Below are 12,521 nucleotides of genomic sequence, written 5' to 3'. Positions count from 1 at the left end.
CTTCTTTGCATCTAAAATGATACTCGCTATACACAGTCCTTGAGAGAATTGAGAACATTGTCATTCAAATCGCTGTGTTGTATAAATTTTAAAACTTCTTTGCATAAAGTTTTCTTTTCTGCAGCATGTTTTAGGAAGTTTCTAAAGTCCTTTCACAGGAAAAATTCTTCACTATAATAAAAGTAAGATAATCAAATAACAACGAATATTGGTTTCCTTAATCATCATCACTTTGCAAAAATGGTCCTTCACGATTTCTAACAAATTTATTTTCTAATACGCTCCAGGGGGTGAAATGTTGAAGTCCCCCATTTTACTTAGAAATATACTTAGGAATTTTCTAAGGGATGTAAAATTTTTGATTCAATCCATGGTTAGAGATCTTGAGGACAAAATAATAATCTTCCAAATTATAGGCTACCTGGGGCAGAGGGGTATTAGTTGATAACATTTTCTGCAAAATCTTATATGATTTCGCACCCAAGAGTAAAGAGTCAGGTGTAACTTGGCTGTCTCACGGTTTCCCTGGTATTTTGATAACGCTGGGGCGCCCGAGTTAATTTTGTGGCAAAGGCTATGCACCAACAGGGACTTAGCGACGCCCCCAATCCCTGCAGCAGTGGCTCCGCTCCTGGCCATATCCCGCCTTCGGATTTAGGGGCGGGGATCAGAGTGGTGAGACTACGGCAGGAGCCGGCCTGGGCGTGTCACCCGAAGGCTGGGCACCTGGAAGGCCGGGCACCTGGAAGGCCGGCTGCGAGGGGCGGAGAGAAGCGTGGTCGGGGGCGGGGCTCGCGGGCGCGGGAAGAGCGCCGGGCCGCCGTGCGGCGTCCGGAGCCCCGCCCCACTCCGCCGCGCCCCGCTGGGGAGCCCCGCAGCGTCTTCCCCGCGTGCTCTCCGCCACCTTCCGGCGTCCACGCAGTCGCTGGAGCTCCGCGCGCAACTATGGCTCAGCACTTCTCCCTGGCCGCCTGCGACGTGGTCGGCTTCGACCTGGACCACACTCTGTGTTGCTACAACCTGCCCGAGAGCGCCCGGGTGAGTGGCGCGGGCTGCCGGGCCGCCCGGCGTGCAGCCTCCTTGGTGGCGCCGGCTCGAGTTTCCTCCCAGTTTAGTCGGCGGCGGGCGTCTCCGGGCCCTGCAGCCGCCGCGCTTTTGCGCACCACTCGGCCTCCCGCCGCGAGGCGGGGCGAAATGAAGCGTGCATACCCCACCCCTCGGCCCCCGCCCCCCACGCCGTCTCCGCCTTTGCTCTGGGAACCGGCTTCTTTGGCCCAGCCCATAGCCTAGTTTGAGAGATGGGTAGAGAAGAAAAGGGGCGAAGGAAAGACAAGTTGTGCAAGATTGGGTTGGGGAAGCGGTTCCTGGGGCAGAGGAAGGGCGGGGCCGGGGAAACGCGGTGTCCTTTGCAGATCCCCGGTTTTGAAACGTCTCAGCAAATCATCCTGGCTACCAGCAGAGCGCTGATACAGCCACCTGGTTAGCGATTTTTGTCTTCGTCTTTGGCTGCATTTTTTTTTCTTTTGCATTTCCATGCGACCACCTGTCAGTTTTTAAATACTGCCGTCTGGGGAAAAATTGTGTGGTGTATTCTTTTCTTAGGGAAGAAGACTAACCGGAAAGTGATTAAGATCTTAGCCCTAATTTTGCCTTTTACCAAGAGAAGGAACTAAGTATTGCTCGTCTACTGCATGCTCCACGCAAGTTTTAATCCTAACAACAGCCCGGACCCTTCCTGCACTTAGGGAAGGAACAGGAAGTGGAGTGTGTATGATTCCATATCTGTACCCTTAAGTGAATTGTTCTTCCTCCCCCATTCCTTTAGTTTCACATGGAAACTGATTTTGAGAAATTAACCAAAAAAAATTTTTTTTTTGGTAAGTCAAAGATTTAAGTATCCAAAACAGAAAAAAACTGTCTATGGTCGTCAAAGCCAGGAATTTGCAGCCAGACTGCCTAGCTTAAGGCATTAGCTCCTCTGTTACTAGCGCTGTGACCTTGGGCAAATTACTTAACCTGTGTCTAGTTTCAGTTTCCTCATCTGTAAAACTGGGCTAATAATTGGATTTACCTGGAAAGGTTGTTGCAAGGATTAAAAAGGTAATGGATATATAATGCTGAGAGCTGTTTCTGACACAAATGGTGGCTTTTGTAGTTACTACTGGAATCATTGTCCAACCTGACCACTTAGGATAGAGTGCCAAGTAGCTGGAATAGACATCAGCCAGGGCAGCTCCTCATTAAGATGAGGTTCACTGCCCCAGTTAGCAGTTCGGGTACCTGTCAAAGGTCAAAACAGTGTATGAATTACTCCCGTTTTCTGTGTACAGATGGTTTTTAAAAAAAGTGTATTGTTCCTAATGTGTGTTCCTGCTTTCCCACAGTACAGATGTTTCCCTCCTCATGTTGAGAGTGAAGGAGACTTTTCTCCTCGATTCTCTGGCCACTACTTCGTCTAGGTCTTTGATTCATATTTTCCTTCTTTTGCCTTTCAAATCTTCCCCTGGATTAACATTTTCTTGCACTTCCTCTCTAGTCCCCTTCTTTTGAAAGAAATATTGGTAAAAGTCAATTTTGTGCATGTGTGAGCATACAATTTCAGAATCCAAGATTTCCCAAAAGCAAGAGTTCTTTACTACAAGCTTCAAATATAAGCGATATATAAAGGTTGAAAACGGTTATCTGGTGCATTTTCTTTCTGTTTGGTTCAGTAATCTTTCTGTGTGCTGAGCACCGTAATAGAATTAGGAGTACAGAGGAAACACACAGGTCCTCCGGTGGCCTTGTAATGGGTGAGGATGTTGGAGGGTGAGCTTTGGCCCCCTGTGCTGACGGCAGCTTGCCTGGCCCTTGCTGACGCTTGGCTGTACCTCTGCCAGGGGCCCTCCTTTCTTCATCACACTGATCCCTCATCTGGCAGGTCTCATATTAAATAGCCTGGGCCCCCTTAAGTTTACCTTCTTATCCTGATCCTACCTCCAGTTTTCCATAAAACCTTAATTTCTCACAGCACTTACACACTGCCTTGAATTTTTCCTGTTTACTTGTTGGAACCTTCCCCTAGATCCTAGAGCCATGACCCTTGACCTCAGTATCTGTGACTTTATTGTGTGTTCTGTGTGCCAAGCTGACTCTGCACATGCGGAGTTCAGTAAATAATTATGAAACGATTGAATAAATAATAGGTATTTCAGTAACTGAATATGGCACTCACAGTCACTATTCTAATAAGCATTCTGCTGATACAAACTGGTTTGATCCTTACAACAGCTGTATGAGGTAGATGTTATTAACCTCCTTTAGAGATGAGGACTGGAGAAGGCAATGGCACCCACTCCAGGACTCTTGCCTGGGAAATCCCATGGACGGAGGAGCTTGGTGGGCTTCAGTCCATGGGGTCGCTAAGAGTCGGATACGACTGATCGACTTCACTTTCACTTTTCACTTTCATGCATTGGAGAAGGAAATGGCAACCCACTCCAGTGTTCTTGCCTGGAGAATCCCAGGGACAGAGGAGCCTGGTGGGCTTCCGTCTATGGGGTCGCACAGAGTCAGACACGACTGACGCAACTTAGCAGCAGCAGCAGAGATGAGGACAGTCACAGAAAGGATAAGTAAGTAGCTTGTCCAGGGTCACCCAGCATGGTGGGCTGGCCGGCAGGTTTCTGCTGCCTACCACAGGCTTTCTGTGTGCTATAAAGCCCAAAAGGGAGGCCTTGGAGTGAGTGATGCTTGAACTGGGTCCCAGCACAGGAGTGACAATTGGCAGGTGAGGAGGCAAAGAGGAACATTTCAGGCAGAGGAAATATGGCCAAGGCAAGGACCAAGAGATAAGAAACAGCACCTGGATCTGCTGGGTATCAAGCAGAAGGTGGGGAATGGCAGGAGAAGATACTGGAGATGGCAGTGGTGTTTGCATGGTGGGTCACTGAGTGCCTCATGGGCATATTTAATAAGTGCAGTGTGCTGTGTGCTAGGTCGCCTCAGTCATGTCCGATTCTTTGTGACCCTATCGACCATAGCCCACCAGGCTCCTCTGTCCTTGGAATTCTCCAGGCAAGAATACTGGAGTGGGTTGCCACACCCTCCCTCCAGGGGATCTTCCCTACCCAGGGATTGAACCAGAGTCTCTGTGTCTCCTGCAGTGGCAGGTGGGTTCTTTACCACTAGCGCCACCTGGAAAGCCATTTAATAAGTGCAGAGTGTTATGCCAGTGTGGAACTGGGTGCGTCACCTCAACAGGGGCTCAGGAAAAGCATCCTGGAAATGATGACACCTGTGTTGTCCTGGAGTTTCAGACTCAGGAGTGTTCGGGGTCAGGCAGTTAACCTGAATGTGCGACGGGGAATGTGGGGGTCTCTGGCAGCCAGGAGAATGAACATACACAGCTGTGCTCATCTGCCGGCATTTGCCATGGGGCGTAGAGGCTCAGTCTTGCCAGATCTAATTCTCTCAAGGCAAGTTAGAAATCGAAGCTTGTGTGAGAAGTCTGTCAGTTTTTTTCAGTGCCAACTCATTTTCAAAACAGCAGAATTATGGGGTCGCCAGATATAGCGAAGAAAAACTCAGGACATCCGGTTCAATTTGAGTTTCAAAGAACAAAAACATTTTTAGTGTATGTGTGTTCCAACTATCTCATGGGATATGCTTATATTAAAAAATTACTTGCTATTTAGCCGAAAATCCAATTGACCTAGGAGTTTCATATTTTACCTGGCATCCTTCAGTGGGAACCAGATATAATTTGTGGTCTGCCTACAACCCGCAGGGCACCAGTTTGCAACCGCTGGGGATTCTGCATGATCATTATTCAGGTGAGACTGTTGGGAAAGTAAGTTAGCAGCTAAGACCGGGAGAGGAAGGGGTGGGTGGTGGAGGCCCTATGCCATGAGGGCTTCTGGGGTGAGTCAACATTAATGTAAGGAAAAGGTTCAAGGGCCAAGGGCTTAGGACTGAAGAGGGCTTTCAAAGACACAGCCTTCCCTGTGTTTCTCAGCACTGCTCTTCTCTGCTTCTCCATACACATTGACCCCATTCTCTCCTATTATAGAACCTTCTCCTCCAAATACAGCTGTGGGCACCCCCATAGGCAGCCCTATTGGAAAGGGCTCTTTGCCTTGGGAAGGAATCTGACCTTATTAGAATCACGTATCCGTGTCTTGATCAATATTGCCAAAGGGTGAGAAATTCCAGTTGTCCAAGGCTGAAAATACTTACTTTGATCAGAGGCAAGTCTAATGGTGTGCAGTAACCATTGGTAGCTTGAAACGGGCCATGGTCGGGGGCATCTGTTCCATGGAAATGAACAAAGGCTGTGAGTCAGGGCTTTTTTTTTATTAACCACCACATGACTGGGGATAATAGCAATACCTAAATTGAATTTACTTGTGTGCCATGCACTGCTTTAAGCATCTGAGGATTTACATTACACATGGGATTTACATCTGTTAATCCCGGGGCACTGGTTTCTTGCAGGCAGGATCATGACGTGTTTTTTTTTTTTTTTTTTTTTTATCGTCCATAGTACTTTGTACTTTCAAGTGACTCAGTACATTTTATGATTGATAATTCATATGAGTGAAAATTCATATAACATAGAAGTCAGTGATTTTCAATCATCTCACAGTTTCAGGAATTTGGTAGGAGCCCCACCCTGTCCCGGAGAAGGCAATGGCATCCCACTCCAGTACTCTTGCCTGGAAAATCCCATGGATGGAGGAGCCTGGTGGGCTGAAGTCCATGGAGTCGCTATAAGTTGGACACGACTGAGCGACTTCACTTTCATTTTTCATTTACATGCATTGGAGGAGGAAATGGCAACCCACTCCAGTGTTTTTGCCTGGAGAATCCCAGGGACGGGGGAGCCTAGTGGGCTGCCGTCTATGGGGTCGCACAGAGTTGGACACGACTGAAGTGGCTTAGCAGCAGCAGCAGCAGCAGCCACCCTGTCCTGAAGGCTTGGAATTTCTGGGTGGTTTTAAGAACTATCACCTGTGGTTCTGACTCACCTCCAGGGTTGAGGACTGTTTGTACATAGTGTTGACTTAATGTAACTCTGAACAACTGACCTGGATCAGGGTCTCATTGTGTGGGGTACATGTATAGCCATTTTCATTAGCTTTATGACAGGAAACAGCTCTATTTGACCAGGAGCCTTTGCTTTCTCTGTACTCATCTCCTGACACTCATAATCCCAATCCTCAACTTGAGCTGTGTGAGCTGTGTGTCCCCTGGACTTGTGTGGCCCTCTCCCTGCTGGATTCACCCAGCTAACTGCTCTGTCCTGCAGGAGCCAGTGTGGACATCACTCCCTCAGGGAGGCCTTCTACTCTTGCTGCTGTATCTATTCCCACTTCCCCTCTGTGCCATTCCAGTGCTGTTGAAACCTGTCATGGGCTAACATCTGCAGAAGAAGGGTCAGGATACTCTGTGTGTCCTCTTGGACACTGTTCACTCTCAAAAAACCTGGAATTTTGTTGTTGAGAATGAAATCTATCGACAGTCAGAAGAGCGTTTACTTTTATGCTTGCTTCCAGAGGTTTTTTTTTTTTTTTTTCCTTTCCCCTCAGCTTTTCTTACAATGGATAAAAGGAGAGAGTCCCTGTGTCTGAGGAGGTGCCGTGATTCCTCCTGTAGATGATCTGCCCGGTCATCGTGTGTATTTCTCTTTGAGATTCCCCTATAGAAGAAAGAAATCGTGCCCAATTCTTTGTGACCCCATGGACTATACAGTCCATGGAATTCTCCAGGCCAGGATACTGGAGTGGGTAGCCTATCCCTTCTCCAGGGGACTTCCCAACTCAGGGATCAAACCTAGGTCTCCCACATTGCAGGCAGATTCTTTGTCAGCTGAGCCACAAGGGAGATTCCCCTGTGTCAAACGACAAAACTAAAAGTAGTAATGAATTGGATGTTCCTTCATTTAGAGAAAACGTTTCCTGGATTGGGGGAGTGCAGTGGCCCCACAAGCAGTGGGGCACTCTTCCCCAAAGATTTTGGGCATGACCGTGTTTTATAGTGTTAGATGAGGCAATGCAAAAACAGGGTCTGATTGGCTAGGAGGTTGGAAATTTCCTAATAGGGACTGAGGGTCCTGTTCTCCAGGGAGAAGTAAGGGAGGTAAAGCTGACACGGCAGATTGTGATTGGTGTGTGTTAGGTTTCCTTGACAGGGATTTTCTATAAGTGCACACTGATTTAGGTTTAGATTGTGCCAAGGTCTGGGCCAGTGGGGTGGCCTCCACTGTTTGGGGCTCAAGTACATAAAATAGCGTTATCAGCTGTCATGGGGCCTTCTGGAAAGGATGGACGGGGTGGATGTAGAGTGGTCAGTATGTTTATCATCTGGTGAATTGTTAAATCAATTTACAAAGCTTTGTCGTCTTAATGATCTCCAACCCTCTGGGCTTCAGGAGTAGGATTAATAATTGTCCTTGGTTGTGTAATTGTACACTGATAGTGTAAAAAAGACAGCAGCTACCTGGGGCTCGCAGGAGTGCATAAATTCCTAGGAAGGAATGTTAACCCGCCAAGCTTCACAATTAACAGGTAATACAGATTCCTTCCCAGCTATCTCGTGGCTTATTCCATTAGGTCTTCAGGCCTGTGAAGTTAAGAAGGCATAGTGAAATTTACATTTAATCTCTTTTCCTTTCTGTTAACAGCTCATTTATAATAGCTTTGCTCAGTTCCTGGTCAAGGAGAAAGGGTATGACAAGGGATTGCTCACGGTGACCCCAGAGGATTGGGATTTCTGGTAAGCAGCTTTTTTTTAAAGGTCTGTACATTCCCTCTGGTTTTTAATTATTGTGGATAAAATTTTAATGCTTCTTCTTCCATGGAGACAGAAGGTGAAATGTGAAGTTGAGCCAAAGGACAGAATGCCTTCTGTACTAAAAGTTTTATATTTGATGAATTAAAGTCCTTTCTATTTTTAGGCTTGCTTAGTTAAGTATGAAAATTAAGCTAAGAGCGAATGTGACTAATTTGGATATTTTTGCATGGGTTAAGTCTGTCATTATTAAGAGTTTCAGAGATTAAGAACTGTCTCTAAAATGTACATCTTTTATTAAAAGATTATTTTATTGCCCTTCCTATACAGAACTGTGTGAAAAGAGGTGGAAATCATCACGTTTTGAATGCGTGTGTGTGTGCACATGTGCGTGCTCGGTTGTGTCCAACTCTTTTCAACCCTGTGGACGATAGCCTGTCAAGCTTCTCTGTCCTGGAATTTTCCAGGCAAGAATACTGGAGCAGGTTGCTATTTCCTGCTCCAAGAGATCTTCCCGACCCAGGGATCCAACCCGTATCTCTGGTGTCTCCTGCGTTGGCAGGCAGAGTTGTTACCATCGTGCCACCTGGGAATTCCCATGTTTTTAATAAGTGTCTGAATTAGGACATCTGTTTTTGTGTAATTTGGGTAGATATTCCTATAACAGAGGCTCTTGACAGCTTACTCCCTTCCTGGCTTAGGAGTCTCAACTTCCCAAGGTTTCCTTTGTCTTTCTTCCTCGTTTAACCAATAAAATCAAACAAAAGTCCTATTAAACCACTTTAAATCGTTCAGTTAAAAATTAACAGTTGTCCTGAAACGCATGAAAAATACGTCCAGAAATAATTCTTCAGCAACGGTGTTCATCTATTATGCATTCTTCCAGTGTTTGGTTAGTCCTTTTTGATTTCTCCCTTTCTGAAAAGGAAGAAACAGAAACATTTTGCTATATGAAACTCTTATGGAAATGTTACTGTGGACCAAAGTAAATAATGTTTGTAAAGTATCCTGTCCTTTTCTTTTCATTCTGTTGGTATTTGGTGGCCATTATGCCTTCTTGTTTTTATTACTCATAATAATGACTCTGAACCCACTTTTCTTCCCAAATCCCATAAGTCTTTTACAGTGAAGAACCTAAAACTTAGTGTTTGACTTTCTTTTAGTGGTTTTCAATAATATGCCTAGCCCAGAGGGCTAGTTACTATAGCCTGACCTAAATTGAGGCAGAGTCTAAAGAGTACAGAAAAGATTCTGGCTAAGATCTTAACTTGTAAAATATGAATGTGTGTTTGTGTGTGTTTTATTTAATGAAAAACATTTGTACATTTTAGCAGAGGCATACAATGGTGCTCATTTTTTGTTCTGAGTTTTTTTTTCTCAGCTCAAAGAGTTTAGACACTAAATATGCTGTCCTTTGCCCACATAGCAGTTTTCCTCATGTACTTGCTCTGAGGATATTTAATTTTAGAATTCAAGAGCTTACTTGTTTGATTAACATGTTATTCACCTGGGTGGGAGAGTCTTTTTTTAGCATTATGACTTTTTGAAAATATAAGTTACTATTTCTTGATTAAGTGTTAATAAGTATGTGAACTGACTGGTAACCAGACTTTTCTGTTTCAGTTGCAAGGGCTTGGCACTGGATTTGGAAGATGGGAACTTCATTAAACTTGCAGATAACGGCACCGTGCTCAGGTAATAGAATTTAGTTGTGGTGTCGAAACTTTACTCTTTTATTACCATGTAGGATTAGACTGTTAAGGTATGGATTAAACAAGATTATTACTTGAGTCAGTCAGATGAGAGATTGTCTGTGTGCCTGCGGGTCTTTGTAGGACTCGTTTGAGCCATTTAAATATAAATCTGGGAGCATTAGATTGAAAGGTCTAATTCTTTAAATTTAGCTTATCAGAAATATTTGCACAGGAAATACAGTAGAATGTTAACTTGCTTTTTGACCACCTCTACTGCAAAAGAGCCTGGGAATTTTATCATGTTAACCTGGAGTAAAATTGAAGCTCTCTTTATTAAGGAAGAAGGAAAGAATGGACATGGGGTAGAATTGGTGGTCTAGGCACACCCCTCTTTCTTCCACTTGGTCCAAATTTGCCCCCATCATACAGGACTCATGTTGTGTCTCAGCTTCTGGAAGTGTTTCTAGATTCTTCCAGCCTTCATCAGCGTCTCCCCGTCCCAAGCTTAGTGCTGACTCCCTTTCCTCCCCTCTTCTTAGTTAGTTAGTGTTAGTTGCTTAGTTGTGTCTGACTCTTTGCAACCCCATGAACTACAGCCCGCCAGGTTCCTCTGTCCATGGGATTCTCCAGGCAAGGATACTGGAGTGGGTTGCTATTCCCTTCTCCAGGGGATCTTCCTGACCCAGCGATTGAACCTGGGTCTCCTGCATCACAGGCAGATTCTTTGCCATCTGAGCCACCAGGGAAGGTGAGTTCAACACTTTGAGTGTTAATAAGAGTAGGGCAAGCATGGACGGAGGAGCCTGACAGGCTACAGCCCGTAAGGTCGCAAAGAGTTGCACACAACTGAAGCGACTTAGCACAGCACGGAACAGGCAATGGAAAAGCAGCTGCCATCACTGCTTTGTGTTTTACAGAAGGTACCATGGGGTAAGCGTCTATTTTCCTTCCAGTACTGACAGTACAGGCAAGTTAACAGGGCCGTGCAGTTGTGTGATTTATTATTTATGCTGACTCAGTTGGAGTCCAAGAAGAGGATGCTCGTTGCTTTGGGTACATCATTCCTTTTGTACAGTACAGGCTCACACTCTACCCAGACTGTCCCCTACGGTGGAGCTAGCTAGAGCAGATGTCGTTCCACTTCTGATAATTTTGTAATTCATTTACATCTTTTTTTCTCAGGCAGCTAGAGATATGAGTGTATGTATTCATTTGTATGTATAAATAAACATAGATATATATATGCAGACACATATATACATACATACACACAATGCAGCTTTGACCATGACCTTTAATGTCCCTTTCCGATTCTTACAATGTACTTGGCTATCTTCAGTCATGGTTAAAAGAATAGAAATCATTCTGCAACTTTGCTTCTTTTCTTTGTTCTGTCTGTCCCCATTCCCAACATCATTTCTCCAAGGTCTGACCATCTCCATTCAAGTTTGGCTAACCGACCGGCCAGCTCCTCCTGAGTTTATAAGCTTATGTCCTTGATGCCTGCTTTCAAACAATGTAGTAGATACCTTTTCGTACTTCCTGCTCAAGATTCCTCCACCTTTAATATAGCTTTTATTATATAAATGTTAACCTCTCTATAAAAAGGATCCTAATTGTGATTTTCTTTCATTTGCCTTTCTTATTTCATTTCCATTTTCTTCATTTTGCTTTGCTACCACAATCTAGCATTATAATTTCTCATAGTAAACTACATGAAATATTAACTGTTTTTCTATAGGGTAAGATTCTCTTAACCAGGCCCAACCCATGTAAAAGCAGTATTTTGAGCTCAAAAAATAGCTACTTTCTTGTCTTCCTGTTCCAGGTTTTGCCACGTTCATCTTACTGTTTCCCATTGTGTTTTTAGCTACCTTATGTCCTTGAGTGGCACATTACTACCCTGTCTTCATCTTCATAGTCCCTGTGCTTGCGCAGCCCTGGGTACCAGGCACATCTTTCCTCCTGCAGGCCTTAGCTCTTGCTCTGACTTGGACTCCCTCCTCCCCACAGGCCAGCTTCCCACCTAGTCCCTGCAGCTGTTTGCTCTTTGTTCCGTTAGGGAAGTCTTATCTGCATGGTTAATGGACAACTTCTTAGGCAAGGCTTGTCCTATTTCTCCCAGAGAAGTTGTAGTTTATAGATTGGTCTGGGACACCTATCACAGCATTGACCTCAGAGTGTGCTTCTCCTGATCACTTGCTGGTTGAGGGGTGAAGTGGAGGAAGAAAAAGAGCCTTTTTCAGAGAAATGCCTTTCAAAAAAGAGGGGATATATGTTTATGTATCCCATCGCTGATTCACTTTGCAGTACAATAGACACTAACACAACATTGTCAAACAACTATACTCCAATAAAAATTTTAAAAATAAAAATTTAAGAAATAACAACAAAAAAGAGAAATACCTTATAGGATCCTAAATAGGGAAGTCATCCCGTTGAAAACCTTTTTCTTAAAAAAAAAAAACCCTTTAGTAGTATTAGGGTGAATTAATAAGTTAATAATAGCAAGGCTGGAGGAGGGAGTGTTCAAGGGAACCACCGATGAACCGTGTACCTCATCTCTTCAAACCAGGGCCAGCCACGGCACGAAGATGCTGTCTGCGGAGGCGCTGGCGGAGGAGTTTGGCAGGAAGGAGTGGAAGCACTTCATGCCGGACACGGGAATGGCCTTCCGGTCAGGTACGGTTCCTGTGTGGGGCAGCGCCGCCATTCCCTCTAATGTTGTTTTTAACCCTGAACCTGTGACATCAAGACACAGAGAAGTCTTGAGGGGTGGGCTTCCTCCATTTCACCCCTCAACCCAGCATCCTGCTGGGCAGGATGCACAAGACCGCAGTTGTGGTTTCATAGAAACTATTATTTCCCATGTGTGTCTGGTTTTTCTTTGGCAGTTGGTTCTGTTTTATTTAACGTTTTTATTGATTCACCTTTTACTTGTTCTGGAGTAACGAAGACTTAGCACTTAGGAATAATACATTACTTATTCTGTATTTTTATTAATTCGTTACCTGCACAATCCTTTTATTTCTCTGTTCCCCGCTTCTCCCCACATTC

General features: G+C 44.8%; 1 protein-coding gene across 5 annotated transcripts in view; it reads left to right on the top strand.

The window, feature by feature from the left end:
• Positions 1-667: 667 nt before the first annotated feature.
• Positions 668-12,521, top strand: part of NT5DC1 (5'-nucleotidase domain containing 1) — a 112,639-nt gene continuing 100,785 nt past the window's right edge. The window contains exons 1-4 of one of the 5 annotated variants that reach the window (XM_086317193.1): positions 668-1,038; positions 7,664-7,755; positions 9,394-9,465; positions 12,040-12,146. In XM_086317193.1, the coding sequence (XP_086173319.1) occupies positions 946-1,038; positions 7,664-7,755; positions 9,394-9,465; positions 12,040-12,146 (364 nt within the window). In that variant the 5' untranslated portion in view covers positions 668-945. Of the gene's footprint in view, positions 1,039-7,446; positions 7,548-7,663; positions 7,756-9,393; positions 9,466-12,039; positions 12,147-12,521 lie in introns of those variants that run through there. The other 4 variants (XM_086317196.1, XM_086317195.1, XM_086317192.1 and 1 more) reach the window with 4 other exon arrangements.

Source organism: Bos grunniens, chromosome 9, assembly GCF_055505025.1.
Source record: "Bos grunniens cultivar Pamir isolate PY7600 chromosome 9, Bosgru_T2T1.0, whole genome shotgun sequence".
Taxonomy (NCBI): domain Eukaryota; kingdom Metazoa; phylum Chordata; class Mammalia; order Artiodactyla; family Bovidae; genus Bos; species Bos grunniens.
This window is presented reverse-complemented; position numbering and strand designations above follow the sequence as displayed.